Source organism: Etheostoma spectabile, chromosome 23, assembly GCF_008692095.1.
Source record: "Etheostoma spectabile isolate EspeVRDwgs_2016 chromosome 23, UIUC_Espe_1.0, whole genome shotgun sequence".
Taxonomy (NCBI): domain Eukaryota; kingdom Metazoa; phylum Chordata; class Actinopteri; order Perciformes; family Percidae; genus Etheostoma; species Etheostoma spectabile.
Genome location: NC_045755.1, coordinates 5,817,260 through 5,840,534, shown reverse-complemented (window position 1 = coordinate 5,840,534; position 23,275 = coordinate 5,817,260). Strand labels below are relative to the sequence as shown.

General features: G+C 41.8%; 1 protein-coding gene and 1 long non-coding RNA gene across 4 annotated transcripts in view; one reads left to right on the top strand and one right to left on the bottom strand.

The window, feature by feature from the left end:
• tbc1d22a (TBC1 domain family, member 22a) overlaps nucleotides 1-23,275 on the bottom strand; it is a 187,026-nt gene that overhangs the window by 118,303 nt on the left and 45,448 nt on the right. For all 3 annotated transcript variants that reach the window (XM_032505200.1, XM_032505202.1, XM_032505201.1), the window contains one exon: nucleotides 8,812-8,918. In XM_032505200.1, the coding sequence (XP_032361091.1) occupies nucleotides 8,812-8,918 (107 nt within the window). The remainder of the gene's footprint in view (nucleotides 1-8,811; nucleotides 8,919-23,275) is intronic.
• Nucleotides 18,355-23,275, top strand: part of LOC116673090 (uncharacterized) — a 15,103-nt gene continuing 10,182 nt past the window's right edge. The window contains exons 1-3 of the long non-coding RNA XR_004327740.1: nucleotides 18,355-18,366; nucleotides 18,902-18,911; nucleotides 20,585-20,588. This is a non-coding gene — a long non-coding RNA (uncharacterized LOC116673090). The remainder of the gene's footprint in view (nucleotides 18,367-18,901; nucleotides 18,912-20,584; nucleotides 20,589-23,275) is intronic.

The window sequence follows — 23,275 nt, the reverse complement described above, 5'->3', positions numbered from 1 at the left end:
AGGAAAGGATTTGTACATGTCTTTCTCTGTGTAATCGCAACCAGATGTTAAAATGTCGGTAATGCATTTGAGGGTCAGAAGACTCTTGTTTGTCTGTGCTTTTAGTGGCTTACTTTTGTTCCCCATTTCTCTCTCTCTCTCTCTCTTTCTTCTTCCTCCCTCTACTACACTCTCTCTCTTTCTAACTTCCTGTCTCACTCTTCCTTCTCCCCTCCTCTATTTTCATTGAATTTCCATACTTCACTCTTTTTTTTCTCTCTTTCCATAGTCCTTTATTTTCCTTTACACCTCAACATCTTGCTCTGTTCCTCTCTAATTTCTTCATTTGAATCCTTCCACATCCCTCCCCTCCTTTCATGTCTCCCTTTATCAATCCCCAGCTCTTCTTCTCTCCCACCTTCTGCTCTCCATTTCGTTGTCTATTTTCATCTCTTTGGTGGTGCTAATGAGGCTAGGATTGACTAAGTGTTTTGAACATGCTATTATGTGTTCTTTGCTTTGTTTTGTTCCCTAGCGTTTCATTTATGTTCCATGCTGCACTGCATTTTGTTTTGTGACTGATTGTTTCTTTGTTAGATCTGGTTCTGGAGACATTGAAGACGAGGGTAGGGTACTAATAGGAATTTTCATTTTGTTTCTCTTCTTCTGCATTCATATTTGTTCCATTTTTCTATTTTACCTTCCTGTCTTAGCTGCTACTCCTATGTCCTCACCTCCTCTCCTCATCACAATACCTCACCCTCTATTCACCTTTCACTCTCTCACCTCCTTTTTTTCCTTTGTCCTGATTTCTATTTTCCTCATTCTTGTGCCCTTCCTCGCTTTGTCAAATCCAATATGTTGGATCTTTGATCAGCTGAGGCAACAGGAGGAAATCAACTCTCACTCCTTCATTATTCATACATTCTGCTTTTCTCCCGCCATCTGTCCATCCACTACACCTGACCCAGCAAGTAAGTGGAACTGCCCTGTTTCACCCACATGAACGAACAGACACACAAACATAAAATCAGTGTCTCTCTTTTTTTCAACCAGGTGTCAACAGCCTCTTGTTCTGCCTGTCTTTGTTAATTCACTCTCTCTCTTTCTCTCACCCTCTTCTCTCTCAGTCAGCTGAATCAATGGCTCCTCTTCACCTCTCAGTCCATTCTATTAGAGACAACAATAGCTCCACGCTGGACAAAGATTGCCTCCTATTGTGGCACTGGATGTCTATCAGCAAGTTTGACAGAAGCAACACTACAATGCTGCAAGGGTATGTGTATGTGTGTGAGAGAGAAAGAGACATGAGGACAGAAAAGAGAGCAAGAGATGACATGTCAAGATAGAGGGGAGACAATAAACTGAAGGAAAAGGCAATGATCTGTCATTCTCTGGTATGTATGTGTGCGTGTGCGTGTGCGTGTGTGTGTGTGTGTGTGTGTCTGTGTGTGTGTGTGTGTGCGTGTGCGTGTAGCAGAAAGTGATTGTATGAGAGAGATGACAGGTTGCAATAAGGTCTAGACAAAGGTGTAGACTATTACAGCTGTTCAGAGCTGCAGGTGGATTGGCCAGATTTCATAATGTTGCTTTCTGTTGTGCAGTGTATAACTTTAGTGTATATTTGCAGCACAAGAAGGTAGGTAGTCCATAAGTTTGACACATAGCAGAGGACTGGTGGAAATACACCGGGTGCTTAAGTGTCGCGTATAGCCTGTGAAACGTAGATACGCATGGATTCTCCACACAGGTCACAAAGAGATTCTTCCCCTCTCGGCTCTCTCTCCAATAGAAAGGGGCAGGGTGTGTGTGTGTTTGTGTGTGTGTGTGTGTGCATCTGTCGGATTCTCTCTCCGTGTGCCTGACCGCTTTAAGAAGCCAGGGCAGCCCAAATCACTGTGAACCTGGGTGTTTTATTTTGGAATGTTTTATTTTTGTATCCGGCCGCAATCTATCCAGTAGTCATTTATGCATTTAAAAAATAAAAATACAAATAAAAATAAAAATAATAATATCAACCTCATGGTGATGCTAATGAAAAAGTCCAAAGATCATTAAAGTCAGCAGGAATTATCGTCAAGGTGCCATGCATATCTGTACTAACTTTAATGGAATTCCAACCAATAGCTGTTTAGATATGTCAATATGGACCAAAGTGGTGGACCCACCAACCGATCGACATTGTCATCTCTAGAGCCACACCGCCAGCATGGCTAAAACTAAAGTACCAAAAGCTGGTATTGATTCTTGCCCAGATTTCTGCTCCTCCTCACTTATCCTTTGATGAGACAGTTTTGGATGCATCCCAAACAAATCACTCGCCCACTGTGCTGAAAGTTAGGTAATGGATGGTGGTCATATAAACACTGTACAATTTTATTTCTTTCCCTTTTCTGGGATTGTACAGATATCTTTTTCCAATATCTGACAGATGGAGAAGCTAGATGCCTACATTTGTAAGAGGTGAGGAGGTGAGAGACAGAAGCAAGTCACCAGATTTCTCCCATTCTTTAGCGCAATTACCAAACTATATGTGACTTTTTAGAATGCAGGTCACTGCAAAAAGCAGACTGTAACCCTGGCCAATGTGAATGTAAACTGTTACACAAGTCCATGTGTCTTGGACAATTAAATCTGAGGAGAGCACTGGGCCAGACATCTTAAATACAAGGGAACATCTCAAAGTGGTCTGTTTACCCAAGAGCAAACCTATACAAATTCCTTAGAGTAGCAAATGTAAAAGCTTTTTAGTTATATCACAAGGAAGTAACTATTTTACAGAGTTAACCAGCACTTTGAGACATCCTTGGTGTATACATGTTGGTACATAAAGAAACCTGCCTTGAATTACATGACCCCTAATGTGCTAAGCACTACTTGTTTTCTCTGCTAACATGTTTTCATCCAAAATAAGGGTGCACACTCTTTCCTGTATGCCATACGTATTACATAAATGTCTCCTTCTATTCTGCCTGTGCCTAATTTTTCCAGCCTCAGACTTTATTTTAACCTCTACCCCCGAGCAGCTGTTGCTGCCTCCATCTCCCCTGACCTGCATGTGAACTAGTTTAGCTACATGATGCAACTTTATCTGTAAGAGAAAGAAAGATGACGAGGGGGGGAGAGAGAGTATGTATAACAGAGAAATCCAGCAAATAAAAAAATAGAGGGAGGTGGAGGTGTTGAGGTCAAGTTGTTATCGAACAGTGGCTACATTTACATTTGCACACCAATAAAGATCGGAAGACAGATGATACAAACACATGTACAAACAAGCTGTCAGGCATCACACACACGCAAGCTGGCAAATCATTGTGTGTGTGTGTGTGTGTGTGTGTGTGTGTGTGTGTGTGTGTGTGTGTGTGTGTGTGTGTGTGTGTGTGTGTGTGTGTGTGTGTGTGTGTGTGTGTGTGTGTGTGTGTGTGTGTGTGTGTGTTTGCATGCATAGTGTGGATTGAGTGACAGCCCAAGGTGACAGGAGGGAACTACATTGGGGAAACTAAAAAAGGACAAGGTTTGGTCTGGCTACCGTCTGCTAGACATCGGTCCTCGGACCAGTTTCCTGTTCTAGGGAGAACCGATCTCTAGTTGGCACCGTGGAAACAGATGGTTACCTAGCCAATGAGCAGGCACAATCCAACTGGCTCCTGCTCCAAAGGAAAGGCTGGAAGCATCTCAGCCACGGAGCAGCAGGAAAGGGAGCTCTTGAACATGTGATCTTTGTGCCTTTTATATTAATTAAATATGGTTTGCTTATCCTGTTGGTGACTCAACTGCTGAGGGTTTCATGTGTCTGAGGGTTTCATGTGTCTGAGGGTTTCATGTGTCTGAGGGTTTCTTGTGATACAAGTTAGTGAAAGTTAACTTTTCAAACACACAAAATAGCTTTTCTTTTCAGCCTCTGAGGCACCTCAACGTCTGGAGTAAAGGTAGTGTTTACTATTGAAAACCTGTCAAATCTTATTCTTGCTCAGCCATCTGTTAAAACTTTCCAGACAAACTGTTGTAGCTGAATAAATATAATTAACTTTCATGTTCTCCACTCTGTGGCTATAAATAAGAATGACTCTGAAGTTGAATTAAAAGCTACATCAACTGTGCGTCTTGCGTCCATGCCACAGAACATTCAAACCAAAAACGGGTCAGAGACATTTTCCTGTTGAACTCCCATTTGTCAAGACTACAGCTGAAATATAATAAGTTCAGCTCCCAGGGAGAGATTACATTTCTCAAAGTTAGATTCTGAATTGAAAAAATACATTTAAGAGCCCCTGCTTAAAAGACATATCTGCAGAATTAACATAAAAGGCAGGTTTTCATCTGCTGGCTTTAAAACTGAGAGCCCTCGGGGGTGTGCTTCCAGAATAATGGACTTTTTAAACTTTTTGACTTCATTTGCCTCTATGGGCATGACAGGTAAGCCACTGACAGCACATAGCTGCTACATACTGAGAGCGACATTTATGAGCACTTTCATGAGTTTATACCTGTAAAATGTGACAAAGATTAAATTACTGAGGCTTTGACTGACTGTTTTTACTGCAGAGGTTCCTAATATATCATGGATTGGGATTAACAGGACAGGTTTAAAACAAAAACATGACATGACGGTTCCATTTAAAATAATTAAAACCGCAGATAGGGAACTATTTTAACAAGTTAAATTAGTCAAGTTAGCCAGAGGTGCTGTCCAATTTAGCACAGTAGTAAGTCTAATTGGCTGCTGGACAGACTGGGGTAACATTGGGGTCAATTTAACAGAGGTGTGTTTCGAATGGGTAGACATTTTGATTTTGATTTGTCCATTTATTTTATATTTGGCTGCCATTTGAGTTCACCCTAATTCTTAGAGAGTTATGACAGTTTATGTATCGGTTTAGGTAGAGTCACAGCTAAAAGCACTTTTTTTTTTTAAATTTTTAAAGATTCCTTTTTTGGGTATTTAAGCCATTATTAGACAGGGCAGTTGAAGATAGGAAAGGGGGTGAAATACAAGTCATGACATGCAGCAAAGGGCTGCAGGTCAGAATCCAACCCGCGGTGAAAAGGACTGAGCCTCTCCACATGGGGCGCACGCTAAACCAGGTGAGCTACCCAGGCGCCCCTCGCGGCTAAAAGCACTTCAGTGAATCACAAGGATACTGGATTTTCATACACTATAATAAACACTGGCGCACTTGAACATGACTAACGTGCCCCTTTCCAGTCCAGTAGGTCAGACGTGTGTTTTAATAATCAGTTAATAGTCAGAACTAGATGTCGCCACCATGTGCAGCCAAATGGGCCATTGTTTTGTTGATGCTGTTGCTCTTTAACCTTTACAATTCCATGTTGTGCTAATTAACAGTTATCTGCATCACACTAAGACTTAAATTAGGGTTCTTCTTCAACTAGTGCAACGTTCAGGAAAGTTGTTCATAGGTTAACATCACAGCTCCCCAAAAGTGAAGCCAAAAACTCTTGGAACAACCCCTGGTGGCGGGTTGATAGTTTAGGAAGCGCTTTATTGGATACGCTGCAGTTTTCTACGAGCGGAGCACGCATTTTAAACGTCAACATTGACATTGCGAGAAGCCAAATCGTGATGGAGATTAATATTCGATTGATCGTACAGCACTACCTCTTAACTTGCTCCTTTGGAGGAGGGAGCCGCAGTGTTGCCAATTAAAGCAGCAGCTCATTAGTGAAGCTGCGTATGTGAATTGACAGCCAAAATAGTCTGTTCGCTTAAAGGTGAGAGAGGCATAGCAGTGAAACACTAAAACCACAGCTAATGGCCAATTTACTGTATTAAAAATGAAGAAAACTTTCAAAAGTATTTCCACTGTACACCAGGCAGGTAATTATATAAAATGGCTGGGAAAACCACACCAGCTGTGGTTTGTGAATGGATGGCAGTACAATTTTTCTTCACAAAATGTCCCGACCATGTTTCCAAACCTCCAATTTATGAGTTTGTTCTGCCTTGTGATGCAATTAAACTCCTTTAAATATTTCACACAAATTGGTCCAAAACAAATGGACACCAGTGTGGCACCAGTTCCAGAAGATGCTGGATATATAATGGTGCTTAAAAGGCATTGAGCAAATGTAATTGCATGGGTAGACTCTCTTTCTCTCTAACCCCCAGACCCCCACCTCCAGGCCCTGAGTTAAGTCTAATAGTGTATAGTGGATGTGAGAGGGTTTAAGACGAGGTCAGAGCAAGGATCACCGACTAATTACGGTGCTGAGGCACTCAGCCTCCGTCAGATTGTTTAGAAAGCATTAGGGGGGAAACATGTGCTTCCCTGGTGCATTGCACGTAATTAGTTTGGAGCCAAGGTCACAAACAAACACAAGCACAGGGACAAACAACATCCGCACACATACAAAAGCAACCACAAAAGACACACACTCTGTTCTTCTCTCTTACTTCCTCGGCTCTCAAGCTTCTCTCTGTCTTGCTCTCTCAGGGGCAACAAAGCGTCTAGTAAATTCCTAAATGAATAGCCTACCAATTGATAGTTATTTATGGATGATTTCATTTTTGCACAATACATGCTCCTTACTAATAATCACCTTTAGTGTAGGGCAAGGCAATATATTGAGTTTCCCGATTCACAGATGTAATTAACAATGTAAACTAACCAAAATTATGTAAGGAAACCCTCTTTTCTCACTAAAACTTCACCTCACCATAACGATATAGGGTTACTTTTACTTCTGAAACAGTCATTCAACAATAAGCCTAGTACTGCCTAATCAATACATTTTAAGACTAACTGCTGTAGCCTTAAGTGTTACTTTAGATTTGGGTAATTGACCGGACCGGGGGAGACCTGGCAGATGTTTCTTTTACCGGCCAGGGAACAATGATTAGAGTAGCTGTGCTAAAACGCAGTCACAGGCACAACTGGGGACATGCAGGTCTAGAACCAAACTGGTGTCTGGTATTAACAGTCAATGAAAGGGTACCAAAATGTGGCAAGAATGTTGATGTTGATGAAACAACATTCTCCAAATTTCCTGACAGCACAAAGAGCATCTACAGTACAAAGGTGGAAACCGTTCTCTTGCTTTAATCCAGCATAGAGAGATAGCAGTTGTACTGTTGAGGGCAAATCTACCACCCGCCCAGGCAGGCACGTTTGGAATTGACAGATGGCTCAACCATGACCGCTGAGAGCGAGGTCGATTAAGTGAGCTGGTGGGCAAAAGGGTTTGGGAAGAAATGATGGAACAAAATGAAGTTTGGTGCTGTCTGTATGCAATTATCTGGTCTCCAGACAGTCAGACCTGCTTTAGAATATGCAAGGCAATCACATTTCTTGAACCCACACAGAAAAGCTGCTTTGTACTTAATGCACAGTGTTCGAGAAGTCCTGCAGGCTTTACAACTAACGGGAACGTCAGACCACGTAAACACTCTAACATTCAACAATGTGCAGAGAATTGATTATCTGTCGTGGTATATCATGTACACATGCACTAAAACGGGGCACCAATCCAATCTGCATTATTTTATGTACATTAACAACTCCTCAATGGAGAAAGCACTTCTGTAGGATGAAATTTATGGTGTGAAACTTAATTACTGCCAGTAAAATGCTATTACATATTCGGGATAAGATACCTAATCTACTATTTGGCACTGAAGGTCTCAAAACATTGCGCTTCATTCATAATAGAATAAATAAAGGCTTGTGCAGAAAAATAAACAAAACCCATGCATGCACACACTCTTTACAAACACTTAGGGTATAAATATATCTAGGTAACTGTGTGTCGACATGTAGTTCTGGTCCCCTCTCCAAACAGATTACCACCTTAACACCTTGGTGTCTGGCCTTGCCTGTCCAGATGACTTTGATACAACATACGCAGCACATGCACCTGCACACTAAGAAATAATACTGCATTTCATTATTTAGTTGTGAAAGAGTACAGTTTGAATCAAGTGTAGAGGACCAGAAGCTGCCAGGGGGTTGTTTTTTTAGATTATAGGCATCTGGAGATTTTTACTTTTCATTTACCCAACATGATTCCTTCTAAGCACATTATGCAGCGCAGTGTGAGCTCAAGGAGTGTGTATACTCAACTATACTGTCTATAAGAAATATGTAAAAGTGGTCGAAGTACGTTTTGTAAAAAGCTAAAGCTCTTTAGAAAAAAAAAAAAGTAATTTATCTTAACGTTCGATTAAGCGGAATCCAGATTGATTCGCCAACCGGCGGATCACATTCCCTGTAATGTGAAATAGTTGCGTGTGTTGCTAATACCAGTGAGAATCAAGACCTAAGTGTGCAGCTGTACACAGCTTCTAGACCCTATAAGCTCACTGCTTCAGATCAACAGCCGATGTGTTTGGGAGATCTCACCCTTGGGTTATCATCAGACCCACCACATATAAAACTGTAGACACTGTAGTTGCTATATTGCAAAGTGTAAACAGGTGTAGAGCTGAGGTAAACAAGTGGTAGCAAGGGGAACACTTATCTCTATTAAGACCAGATCAGAGAAGCATAGATCCATACAAAACAAAGTCTTTAAGGAGCATGGAAGAGAAAAAAAAAAAAAAATGTATACGGAGAAGAGAAGTGTGCACAGAGAAATTGAGAAGGGAGGGGGTGGATTGAGCATTTACAGTATGCTGGTATGAAAATATAAAAAACCATATGTGGGCTTGATCAGAGATTGTTAAGAAAACATTTTTCTTAACACACACACAACACACACACAACCACACAGACACACACAGACACCACAAACAACACACACACAACACACACACACACAACACCCACACCACACACCACACACCACAACACACACACACACACACGTACGTACCTGGATGCCGTCCAGCAGTTTGCTCATGCACCAGAAGCTGTCAGCCTCAATGTTCCTCAGAGCCTCTTCCTCGAGACTGGACACGTCAAAGTTTTCTACTTCTTCCTCTAGAGAAGACAAAGGAGAACAGAGAGAGAGTTAGAAATAAACAATGCAGGGGAAAGACATGAAGAGAGGGAAAAAGACAGGTGGAAGAATATGGGAGGGAAAGTTTAAGAAAGAGAAAGAGAGAGACAGAGACAGAGAGAGAAAGAACAAAAATACAGAGAGCACTTCAGCTCTAACAGCACGGCAGGGGCTCCGTCGTAAAGCCACCCACTCAGACAGGTGAACAAGAACATCAGGTAAAGAGGGAGGACACATTCAATGAAGGAGAGTGGGAGCAAGGGTAGACGCAAGGGTGGTGGGTTATGAAAGAGATGCATGGCAAGAACTGAAGAAGCTGACAAACTGAAGCACAAGAATAAGTAATGGATGAAGCGATGGAGGCTGTGTGGCGGCTGAGCGTGTGCAAAAAAAATAAAAAGCAGATAGAGCAGTCAAATGATTTCTATATTTTAAAATCCCTTAGACAATTTGAACATTCAGAGAATGCCACACACTCCAGCATAATATGTAATTTTTATATTGCAGACACTGTGAGAGTGTTTGCCATATTTTCTAGAAATAACATAAGAAATGATGCATCTTTTGTTCCGTCCTTGAACTTGTTGAAGTTAAATCACCACTTAAAGAGTTTCCTTTATACTGCACTTGTTTTGGATGATATTTGTTCACATTTTATGATTCAATATGCATTTCACTGCTATAAAAATAAGGCAACTGTAAGGCAAGAAGGAAGTCAGTCAGGTTGTACGATAGATAGTATTTAAATAAATGCTGCAGAATTAGGTTACAACACATCCTTAAACACACAGCAGACTGCAAAGTAGAACGATTTCCAAGCTGCAAGCACCCTGAATTTCTTGTCATCCCAGCGGGTGACTTCAACAGCGGGTGTCATCAGATGTCATTAATGGCAGGAGTGTGTGACGGACTGCAGGGGCTTTGACGGGCCTCTGACAAGCCACTGACAGCCAGTGGAGAGGAGATGGGACGAGACTGATTAACAATGATCTACAGAGAGAAAGGAGAAGGACAGAGAAAAGGAACGTTTGTGTGCTTGTGTGTGTGGTCATATTACTAACAAAAAATAGGAGGTGTGTATTAATGTGCTTTTGCATTCCTAACACACACTCACAGACACATCCACCGGACCTGGCAGCACTGCTTGGTATCCCTGGCAACCCCAGTGGAATGTTGTCAAAGTTGTAATGAGCATGCTCAGTCTGACAGACAGACAAGGAGCTGGCAGCGGGCCAGGACTACAAAGCTAGTAACAAGAGTGTGTGTGTGTGTGTGTGTGTGTGTGTGTGTGTGTGTGTGTGTGTGTGTGTGTGTGTGTGTGTGTGTGTGTGTGTGTGTGTGTGTGTGTGTGTGTGTGTGTGTGTGTGTGTACTCTCGTTTCACATTCTGGCGCTCTCATCATTGTCTTGTCTGCTTGAAGTCAGGTTAAGACGGATTGAAACCGGACAGAGGCGCTACGGTTCCTTCATTTCAGTGAGACCTTTTATCCTATCACACCCAGACAGATCAAGGTGTTCACATGGCTACTAGATCTTTAATACCAGATATGGACGTGGTCAGGGGCTGGATTATGATTAGATATCAGTATAGTTCCTTCTAACCACAATAATAACACAAGCAATGCGAAAAGCAAAATGTAATACAGCCACAGGCACATAATAGCCATTATTCTTGCAAACACAGAGATATAATCTCTTCAAATCCAATTTTTGAAGGGAAATCAAAAAAAAAGAAAAAAGCAGAGACAGCTGATGGGATGAAAACTCCCAATATTTCTCCCGGGGTTGAATTGAGGCCGACAACTGAAGCTAAATGTAGTGTTGGAGCAGCTGTTAAAGCACAGAGACAAAAGTAACCACCATCTGACCAATTGGAAGTCAGTATTTAGTGATAGATCCTTTATAGTGATGCAGAAAACAATGACAACACATGAATACAGCCCTCTCTCCCTCTCTCTCTCTCTCTCTCTCTCTCTCTCTCTCTCTCTCTCTCTCTCTCTCTCTCTCTCTCTCTCTCTCTCTCTCTCTGAGATGCCAACAAGTAGTTAAAAAGATGAATTGTAAACAGGCTGACTGGCAATCCGCATGGTGTCGTTGCTGATTAACAAGGTGGGGAGAATGCCACTGCTCCTGGCGTGCGGAGGGACCTAGGAGTATCCCAAAGTCTCAAATCAGTCTTTGTCATGGCTAAAGCCTTGTTGTCGAGCTCAGTTCCGAACCTAGACCTTGACTCTAGAGCAGATTAGAAGGGACAGCTTCCAGAAGTCCAGTGGTCGTACTGAAATTGGGCATAGCTCATCACAATAACAAGGACACACAAGAGGAAAGGCTAAGAGGAGGAGGGGCCCAGTGGTGGGAGCGCTTGTACTGGATCCGTGTGGCTGGATCACAAGGCAACAGTGCCCCCTGTGATCGCTGGTGGAACTGACGCTAACCCCACTATCCGGCCTTACACTGATGAATGCTTAAAAACAGTTAAAGCACAGGTCATTAGTCCCTTTCATTGCCAGGCAATCCAGACAGCTCTTTCTGTTTACCGTTTAAAGGATAAAAAAACCTATGTGGTGAATGTCTGATTATACAATAGCCTGTGGCTGGACAGTAGTTTCCATGAACCACCTTCAAACTAGGAAGTGCTCTGGTAACATAAATAACAAAAGAAATTGCAACATTGGGCCACCTTGAACGTCTCAACAGGCCGTGTGTCTCAGTTGACCTGCCTTCAAAAGAAGAAATTGCTAATTGCTTTCACTAGATATGCCTCAGTAGAAATTGCTTCAAGATATTCTCTTGGTGATTACTTTCGGAGAAGTGCCTTCACACTAAGGACCAGCTGACAATACATGTCTGGGACATGATCCGTGCCTCGGTAGAAATGCTTCACAAATAAGAACCTGGGGAATTTCGGGAGGTTCAAGCTTCAGTGAGCCCCACATCAGAGAATGGGAGTCTCAGTGGCTTCAGTTGTGTGCACGAAGTGCCTCCAAAATAACCTTTTACCAAATGATATTCTCGGGTACTTCAGAGGAGCAGAAAGCGGATCTGACACAGACTCACCTTTCGCGGGAGAAGAGAAACAAGCTTACAACTACAAACTTTCATGTATGTGCCCATACAGAGATTTACAGGCCACAGGCCACAGGCCACACACCACATGCTCACATAACTATGAAAACACATTGGAAATAGTTAAACTGATTACAAAACATTTTGCAAAGTGACAATTGTTTGCTTGAAAGATAAGAATCATCATACAATTTATTTGAAGGAAAAGGCAACCCCAAATCCTTTATTCATGCTAGGGAATGTATAATTTAGGAATCCAAACTTTCTCCAACAACCCAAATCTAAGCTGAACTGTTATTCTCTTGACATAGTTTCAGCTATATCTCGTCTCCCCCATCAATCTGTTGCTCCTATCTCTTGTTCTACCTCGGCTTTCCTCTGATAGTCTCTTGATTTCTCTTTTAGTAGATCAATGCTGTTTCCTCTCGACTCTTCCTCCTCCCGTCTTTCTCCTACATCCTCGTAGAGCCATTTCACATCTCTTCTAGTGCTAGTGCTACCCCGCCTCACCAAGCTGTTCTCCTCACCCCCTCGCCTCCCCCTTCCTCACCTCTCTTCCCATTGGCCACAGAGCCAGTTTCCTGCCAGGCCCCAGGGCTTATTTCCTGTTTGTCCTGGCGCAGGGGGCAACTTGTCCAGAGAGACCAACTGCTTGGTCCCTGCCAGCTGTGAGCACTTGGCACAGCTTGGCATGCAGAGCCGGGTTACACCTCCAGAGACCAAGTGCGGGTGCCTACATACACAGACACGTGCACGTGTACCCACAACACACACTCGCACGCCAGTGCTGCCATCTGCCCTCTACAACTATGGGCTACAATGTACTGTGATGTAAAATGATAAATGAGCTGGTTTACGGTGATGTAATCACAAAGTGTGTGTGTGTGTGTGTGTGTGTGTGTGTGTGTGTGTGTGTGTGTGTGTGTCTTTGCAGACAGCAATTGGCCATAAAAAGCAGTCTCATTTGACAACCTTCTGTTGGTTCAGATTAATCACAATCTACCCTGAGTTGTAGACCGCCAGAGAAGAAGAACACTATTGGTTTTAACAAGGTTTTCTCATCGAAAGCTGATAAGATCACACAAAGTGGTGCAGTCATTACTTATAATTTACAGGGGTGGTTCACATTAAATCTAATGAATTTGGTGACTTACAATTTGGTTGATGAATCCTAACATGTCACAATCCACTTTCCACCTTCAGAATGACACCCAAGTGACACAGCCAAAGGCTCGGGAAAAAGAATCTCCCACCGTAGCACAATTAGTGTGATAACACTGTTATTAATGAGAATTGAACATTTTCCAGAGTTGCTGGCATTCATACTGTTGGATAATTAAGAAGAGAGTCAACCTGGCAAACCTGGTGAGAGATGAGAGCGTTACGAGGATAGAATTATGGCTGTGTGCAAAACAAGATGTGAAGATATGAAAATAGACAGCTGGAGGTGTGTGTGTGAGAGAGAGAACAAGTGGAAGTGATAGGTTTCACTATAGGTGATAGTGTGAATATTTTTTTTCTTCTTCTTCTTCTTTTGGGTCATGAGACAAAGAAACTTATCTAAAGACAGTCTATTTTCCAAAGAGGCAAATCAATGGGGCCATTATCCAGTGTCTTTATTCCATAGTTCTTAGAAGTTACAAGCTTTTCTTCAAAGAACACCACTAAGCTTAGTCATTGAAAGCACTGAACTTCAGCCTCACCAGTGATAAGGAACGCTTTAGGCCATAAAATCTGCAAAATCACTCCAACAATGTTCTCATATCCCACTATCTGCCCTATAAGCCGTGTGTCCATACATCAAACAGCAGGCCCCACAGCTGTTGGCGAGATAATGTAAGTCCTTGAAATCAAATTGAATACAGCTATTAATACCATATCTGCCTATGCGCAGACACATAATGATCCACTTGCCCCGAGGTAAGATGGTGTCTTGTATGAGGAAGCTTAAAGTGTGTGATGTTGGGTAAGGCTACCGCATCACATTAACTGTTTCTACTGCTGCCAATATTTCTATTCCCACTACACCACTCCCAATCAGCACCCCTCATTTTGGCCTGTGGGATGTTTGTACAACACAGATGTGTGTTTGTATGTGTGTCCGTGTGAAACTTGCGATTCAACCTGTGCGCCGTTGGCGACACACTCTACAATTGTGTAACCATGGCAATGCCAGACAGATACTACATTGCCTGGGATGAGATGTGTTTTCCTCCACAGCTTAATTCCACAGTGCTAACATACAGTCGTGGTCAAAAGTTTTGAGAATGACACAAATTGAAATTTTTACAAAGTCTGCTGCCTCAGTTTTTATGATGGCAATTTGCATATACTCCAGAATGTTATGAAGAGTAATCAGATGAACTGCAATTAATTGCAAAGTCCCTCCTTTCAATAAAAATGAACTTAATGTTAAAAAACTGTAACTTCTACTGCATTTTAGCCCTGCCACTAATGGACCAGCTGACATCATGTCAGTGATTATTTTGTAAACACAAGTGAGAGTGTTGATGAGGACCAGGCTTCAGATCACTCTGTCATGCTGGTTGAGTTAGAATAACAGACTCGAAGCTTTAAAAGGAGGGTGGTGCATAAAAATAATTGTTCTTCTTCTGTTAACCATGGTTACCTGCAAAGAAAAACGTGCTGTCATCATTGCTTTGCACAAAAATGGTTTCACAGGCGAAGGTATTGCTGCAAGTACGATTTCACCTAAATCAACCATTTATCAACCATCAAGAACTTCAAGGAGAGAGGTTCAGTTGTTGTGAAGGAGGTTTCAGGGCGTCCAAGAAAGTCCAGCAAGCGCCAGGACCGTCTCCTAAAGTCTATTCAGCTACGGGATTGGGGCGCCCCCAATGCAGAGCTTGCTCAGGACTGGCAGCAGGCGGGTGTGAGTGCATCTGCACGCACAGTGAGGCGAAGACTTTTGGAGGATGGCCTGGTGTCAAGACGGGCAGCAAAGAAGCCACTTCTCTCCAGGAAAAACATCAGGGACAGATTATTGTTCTGCAAAAGGGACAGGGATTGGACTGCTGAGGACTGGGGCAAAGTCATTTTCTCAGATGAATCCCCTTCCCGATTGTTTGGGGCATGCGGAAAAAAAGCTTGTCTGGGGAAGACAAGGTGAGCGCTAGCATCAGTCCTATGTCATGCCAACAGCGAAGCATCCTGAGACCATTCATGCGTGGGGTTGCTTCTCAGCCAAGGGTGTGGGCTCACTCGCAATTTTGTCTAAAAACACAGCCATTAATAAAGAATAGTACAAAACATCCTCAGAGAGCAACTTCTCCCAACCATCCAAAAACAGTTTGGAGACCAACAATGCCTTTTCCAGCGTAATGGAGCACCTAGCCATAAGGCCAAAGTGATAACCAAGTGGCTTGCGGAACAAAACATCAACATTTTGGGGTCCATGGCCAGGAAACTCCCCATACCTTAATCCCACTGAGAAACTGTGGTCAATCTTCAAGAGGCAGGCGGACAAACAAAAAAACACAAATTCTGACAAACTTTGAGAAGTGATTATGCAAGAATGGACGGCCATGAGTCAGGATGTGGCCCAAAAGTTAACAAACAGCATGCCAGGGCGAACTGCAGAGGTCTTGAAAAAGAAGGGTCAACACTGCAAATATTGACTCTTTGCATAAACTGAATGTAATTGTCAATAAAAGCCTTTGGCTCTTATGAAATGCTTATGATTATACTTCAGTATACCGTAGTAACATCTGACAAAAATATCTACAAACACGGAATGAGATAACTCTGTGAAATCCAATCCTTGTGTCATTCTCAAAACTTTTGGCCATGACTGTATGTACGCAAGAGGGAGTGGGCATTTTTTTTTCCCAGCATGTTCCCTCGGATCAGGGAGGCTCCAAAATTATGGTAGCAGCTGTCGCCATGGTCCCGCTAAGCGTCCTGCAATGCCATGTTCATCTTGCTACGCTCTGCTGTGCCCTGCCACGTCCTGCTGTGCCTTGTAATGCCCACAGTGCCCTGCTATGCCATGAACTGCTACAACCACTCTTCATTCTAACCCCAAACCGGCCCGTCAGACACCGCCTACCAAGAGCCTGGGTCTGTCCGAGGTTTCTGCCTAAAAGGAAGTTTTTCCTCGCCACTGTCAAACTGTTGCTTGCTCTGGAGGAAACTACTAGAACTGTTGGGTCCTTGTAAATTCTGGAGGGTGGTCTAGACCTACTCTATCTGTAAAGTGTCTCGAGATAACTCTTGTTATGAATTGATACAATACATAAAATTGAAATTGAAATCTACAGATACTGACAGATCTTATGATTCACTGCGAGCACGCCCTGATCAGGAGCATTCTAAAAAACACAGTGGGCATGTTATAGAAAAGTTGGGAAAGTTGGGGCAGCAAGTCTCTTTAACCAAACAGTTCTAGATTGATTTACATTCATCAGTTGATTGTTCAAAGGTGTACTCCACCAATTTCACAAGGAAGTTCAGATTACCCGTCATGAAGAGTCGTGCACTGATTTGAATGGGGTTCTCTCTATTTTTGCTTTGAGACTTAAATGTGTAAACGCTCATTTGTAGTACTACGTAGGCTTTATGAAGAGAAACAAAGTGTCTCCCCTGTGCTTTCTAACCACGGTCGGAAAGTTGTAAGAAGAAAAGTTAACCCTCTCCTCGATTTCATGTTGTTCACAAAGAAAGAGAACCCTATAATGATGAGGAAATGCAACGCTACCATGGTCCACGGCCAAGTGGACCAATCGCTGCTGCTGAAGATATGTCAGGCTACAGCGCAGGATACGGCAAAGAGGCCGTATCTACCCGCAACTATGTACGTACCTCTGGCGGAGATTCAATGCAGAACCATAAATCAGGCTTAACAGAGTGACTCTGTTACATACTGGTGTGTCGAATTTGAACAATCAAGTTGCACTGTGGGAAGTGTAGGATCCATGTGAGCGTGACTCATATTGATTTTTTATTATGATTGTTACTGACTACCTTTTGGTTTGGGCTTGTTGGTCGGACAAAAGTAGCAATTTAAAGACATAACTTTGGCGCTGGGAACCTATGATGGAAATGTTTCACTATTTTCAAAGAGTAAATAACAAATTGATTAACTTGAAGAAAAAAAAAAAAAGAATCATTCGTCAAAGCCCTACTTGACATTGAGAGCCTGTCAATTAATATATGGCTGAATGCACATTTGTCGTTATCACTTTGCTTAGAGACAAGACGTTTGAATAGAATAAACACGCCATTGTGTGATTTTAAAAGTACTAAGTGCTTAGCACCATTAGCTTGGTAATAAAAGAAGGCATCTTTTTAATTACTTTCTTTCTACTGTGTTCTATACTGGTTTACTGGTTGTGTTTCTGGGTCCTTGGTTACATGTGGCATGAAACACTCGCTACAACTCAAGAGCTATTAATGGAGTAGTGGGTGAGATTTACTCTGCTTTGGCAAACAGATGTCTCTATGAGGGATTGGTACTTAAAAAGTGCTTAAATAACATTTATGCAACCAACTGCCTCACAACTGTTACTTCAGGTCATGTAAAGTGCTTCTACCTCTATGTACTACACCTTACATCTTATAACTTATTCCCTGTTACATATTGTTCTTATTCAGTCAGTCAGTTTATAGGTTATTAGGTTTATATTTTATAGTCATAGTTAATATTTAATCATGATCTACTGCACTGTCAATTCCTGCACTGTTCACTTTTTCACCAATGCAAACAGTCTACCATAGTGTCTTATTTTATCACGGTCATTGCATTTCTGTGAGAGATATTATTTTTATTCTTATATATGTGTGATATATGTGTGTATGTTTGTTGTGTCATGGTCGTCTTGCTACTGGATGCCTAAAATTTCCTTTGGGATGAATAAAGCATCCATCCATCCATACATCAGTCCATCAATCAGTCCATCCATCCATCCATCCATCCATCCATCCATCCATCCATCCATCCATCTATCCATCTAGTAGTATATTCATATGCAGGTTACACTCAGGTTTCCTGTAACAAAGGGGTTTAAAAGCAGATAACGTGAAGAACTTAATCACATATTGACTAGCACTTTATATAGGCTGCATCCTTGTAAAGACACATATAAACATTTTTAATCAAGTAAGATCCACTCAAGACATAGTAAATCTGCCTGCCAAATGTACGAGACACATATGGGAGCGGAGGAAAAGATTCCTGTGATGTAAGTGATGGATCAGCCTATTAAGTCATTAGTTTGTGTAATCTGCAGGCTTAGTTAAGAGGAAAACAGTAATAAGCAGACATTATGAATGGCGGCTGACACGTTTAAACAGACCGGCAGTCGACATGCAGAGTGGTAAGAGAGACACCTAAAGAAGTGAGTCTGTGCTGATGCGTACACAGCTATTTGTGTAAGTGTGTGTGAGGACATGGTAATGTATGCAAGTGTCCAGATCCATTGTGCGTGCGTGGGTGAGAGTGCCTTTGTGTGCGACGGCTTTGTTTCAAACATGCTCACATATCTGGAATGTGTGCAAGTCTTTGTGCACAAAGGCATGATGTAAGCCAAAACATCACATACCGCCATCGCAGCAGCACGGTAAGATGACTGTTTCAATTGCCTCCAATTGCATCAGGTCAAGCGGAACGCGTCTCGCTGGTGACAGAATGATAAAACAGATTTTTTTTTTTTCTTCCAATGAAGCAGCTGACAGAGAGAACGAGAAATAGAGACTTGGAGAGATCTGAAGCTTCTCGGTGAGGAGAGCTTCAATTTATGGCTTTTTATAGTCAAGTAATTAACTTAATCTAAAAATATTCAATAACCCCTGCGATTATTCACAGAAGATAAATCATTTTTTGACAGGACTATTTCTCTGGATCATTTCAGAGCTCTATTGCTTTTATCAGGAGCAATGAGAAAATCTCTGGTAATAGGGGGAAAAAAGATCAGGCCGGATGCAGATGAAAGCACAGCTATTGATTTTCAGCTTTATATATCCTGTTGTCAGGCACTGACAATGGCCTCTGTGTTTCAACGGTCATCTCCCGCCGCAGGCCAAAACATGTCGGGTTCAAAACACACAATTAGAAACAACAACCGTCGCACAATCTTTTTACAAAGGGTTATCACATGGCCTGAAGAGATTTTCCTATTTTTGCAATCATGCTTACTATCTGAATATGCCTTGAATGACTGAAAACAATTACCGTGGGTGTCCGGTCTTCTGCTAAGTTTTGATTTTAAGTAACTGCGTGCCAAATGAAACTGAATTTATTTTAAATGGCTATAACATTTCTAACCTCCACCTCACTTTGTTGAAACTGTGTCCCATTTCAATAGGGTGTAGTGTGGTGGGTTTTATTCTGTCATGAACAAACCTACACATCAACACACTTCACAAAATACAACAAAAAAGGTTATTCATTAAAATGTAGGCATATAAACACAAAAAGTTGATATAACTTAATTCCACAGTGATTCTGGCCTGTCCTAAATCCTAATCAACACATCATGATCAACAATTATAGAAGATATTGCTAATATTACACTTATATTACAATATATAATACATTATACATATTCACTAATATACAAAAAACATTCACCCATTCCTACGCTTTCAATTTCCTTTACGAAAATGGTTGTTTAACCAGATAAATCATATTCAATGTTCTATAGTTAAGTAGGTTCATTTATTCTAATAATAAAAGGTATCATATTATCTTGTAAAATCTGTAGGCTAATCCGTTTTTGACCATGTTAATACGAAGCACAACACATAAAAACAACCAGAAATATTGTGACTACAATCTATCTCCGAGTAAACAAGGTTGCATGTTTAGATTGATTTATCATAATCCTATAATCCAAAATATAACCCAGTGATCTTAAAAATGTATGAGTGGCAGCCAAGTTCTATGGCATCATAGCACCAAGACATGAATAATTTGGATTCAAGTAGAGCCACTTGAAATAACCACTTTAAGGAGAAAGAAGTAGACAATGAATGTGAAGTAGCAACCATCAAAGTTCTAAAAGAAAAGAACACACTTCAGGGGAATAAAAGAGACATTTATAGAGAGAAAGGTGGAGATAGACAGAGACTGAGGGTCAAAACCACACAGCTCGATTCAATTTCTGCTGGTCCAAATGCTATTACTTAACCCCAGAAACATGGTGATTGCGTTCTAAACCAAATAGAGGAGTGGAGAATGATACAATGCGCAAAGCAGGAGAAAGACAAAGAGAGACAGCGTCAAAGAAAATTTGAGAACAAGTCTCAAACTGCCTGGGGGAAAAATAATGCCTATAGTGAGCCAATGATCTCAATGAATGAATAAAGCAGGAGAAATTAGAGAAAGCTAAAGTAGATAAGGAACAAAGTAGGAAAGACAGTGTTCCTGCTGGACGTCAGCAGCTGTGCTCTGGCAATCACTAAGCAGCTCATTAGAGCTAATAACAGCCGTTAATTAGAGGGGGACTTCAAATAGAAGGCTGGACCCACGATGGCCACACCATAGGGAGGAAGAAGCCGATATTAGTTAACAGCCAACTGGATCCTCCACAGATTGCTCAATCTATAGACATACAAACGTGCAGATGAGTGGAAACAAACGAAGAGGAAAGGAGAGGTGAGGGAAAAAAAAAAACTGTTCACAATTAAAGTCTTCTAGTTTTGTGTATGTAAAGCAGCTATGAAAGTGTTAAGTTACATTAGCAGCAGTGTTTCCTTAATGTTGATTTTGTAGTCGAATGTCTGCCGCCACAGTATGAGAAATAGGGCAGACGCACAACGTAGTTGCGGTTGCCTTATCCTGCCGACATAATGCTCTCCCCGTTGGCTGCTGCTCATATTGCAATTTAACAAAGAGTAGAACTGGCAGAGGTTATTAGGCCCGTCTAGTTTACCTCCACATACTGTTTTGTTGATGTAGTTTACTGTCAAATCACAAACAACTCCACCAAAAACACCACCGCGGTGGGTCCATTCTAAGCGGACAACATTCAACTTTATGTCAAGTTCTGTCAGCTCACTGTCCTGATATCAAACATCTGGAAACATTAAGTAAGTCAGTGTAATATAATAGATATTGGAAATAGTCTATAGATATAGTCATTTGGGTTTTGGTTTCCCTATAAAGAATTTCTTGTGGTTGTTGTTCGGACAGACCTGCCCCCGCTGCTAAAAATAATCCTACAGGAAACTGAGCAGTGTATTCATAAAGCAACAGACTTTATTAAGGCTACCATCTGTTACATGATGTTCAAAACAATGATGACTAAAACACCAAATGACTGTGACTCCAATGTTACCTACACCAGAACATACAGTATTTAGTCTTCTAAAATTAGCAATTTGTTTCTACAACCCCACATGTTGAGCCAATTGCATCAAGCACTGCAGAAAGCATTGTAATCCCCTGATGTGAGGATGCAACTGAAATACAAAGGAGCGCGGCATAGCACAGCACGCCAGGGCTCGTTGTGCCACAGCTAAAGCTCCGTGCCAGTAGACAAACAACAGATCAGAGAGAAGATATGAGGGGGATTGAATGCAGAGAAGACAAGGGAAGATATAAAGACAAGACAAGGGAAGTCATAATATAATGCTGGAAGGGCCAACAGTGAAAGCCTAAAGTAAAGCAAAGCGCTGCAAGATGCCAGCCGAGAACATGATAGACAGATTATGACATTTCGGTTTTAGAAGAGTAGAACTTAATTAATAGACAGTTATAGTGTCATCAAATTGAAAGTTTCTGTTTTTATCCAGTCTGATGAGACTCTTGTCTTTATAGTCTTTGGTTTGTGTTCTGTATTTGTGTGTGGTGTTACACTCCTGCAGGCATTTCATCACAGCTGACTGACAGTGTGTTTCCATCTTCCAAGCTTTGTCCCTGGGTGCTCCAGTAAGCCAGTCTATCTGCAATGTAACACCCTTCTCGTTCCACACACAGACACACGTGTGTGCGTGCGTGTTGCGTGTGGTACCTGCCGCATCTCGACTCCCCCCCTCCCCCCCTCCCCCTCTCTGTTCAGTGGTATTGTTCACAGTGTGGTTCTATTTGATTTATATTAATGATATAGGTAATCTAATACCCTACTCACGGTACATTAGAAGCATTTAGCTCTGTCACAGCTAACCCTCCGTCAGGCACTCACATTAAAGCCAGTAGCCTCATTTGTATGGAGCAAAGCTAGACATTTTACATTAGCAAAATGAATCATATACAAAGACCAGCAGACACACACATATAATAACAAAATAATACTAACAGTGGAAAGGGAATGTATAACAGTGTATCTGCATGCCTCAACAAAATAAAGACTTCTAACAATCTTTGTATTGCCAGTTAGAGAGAAACATTACACACATTTATACTAGTTTACTCTGTTTAAAAAGTGTTGTAAGCGATGGCACGCATGTTTTAGGCTACAACATTTGTTGTCGCATACAGGAAACATCTCCTCACTGTCTGCGAGCTGCCTGTCCCCAGAACACACTGTAAAAAAACACGGTGTCTGTAGACAGCCCAGGGTCTACAACAAAAACAAAAACAAACTGTGCCCACCTGCACCACGAAGCACATACAGTGTTCCAGCCAATAACCGACAAGAAGGATTTTTGGGGTGCGGATTTTTTGAGTGCGCAGAAAACACAGAAGGGAGGGGGCGAGGACGGGATGAGGAGAAGGGAGGGGCGAGCAAGTCTCAGTTTTGTTCAAAAACACTTTGAACGTCGACAAGAAGTAACGTCACCCAACATCGCTTACCCCCAATTTCCACAGGATGCGGAACGGCTGCGGATCAACTACGGAACGGCGTTGGAGTAATTTGGTTTCTATTAAAGTCAATGTGCTCACATGCTTAGAAAGTTATGCATATGCATAAACAAGCACAAACAGGCCCTGACACATTCATTCCCACACACAGATTACACAAATTCTGTGGTTAGTGCACAGTAAGGGGTGCCAGTATCTAAGTGTGGCTTTGCCCAATGAAAAGTCACTCAGCTGTTCCATTCGTTCCCTCAAAAACAATAGACAATTACTATATTTCTGGCATTTCAACAGAAAAAACGTATTTAAATTGTTATATTTTCGTCTGATTAAACAAAGATGCTCGACCATCAAGCCAAGACTGGTGCAGCAGGAGACCACACTGGCCTTCTTTTGAGCATAAATGTAAATGAATGACCAAATTAATGTGTATTAAAATGTTGATAACAATGAGCAAATGGCTGATGTTGTACCTTCAACAAATTCTCCAGTCCTAGTGCATGGTGAAACATTC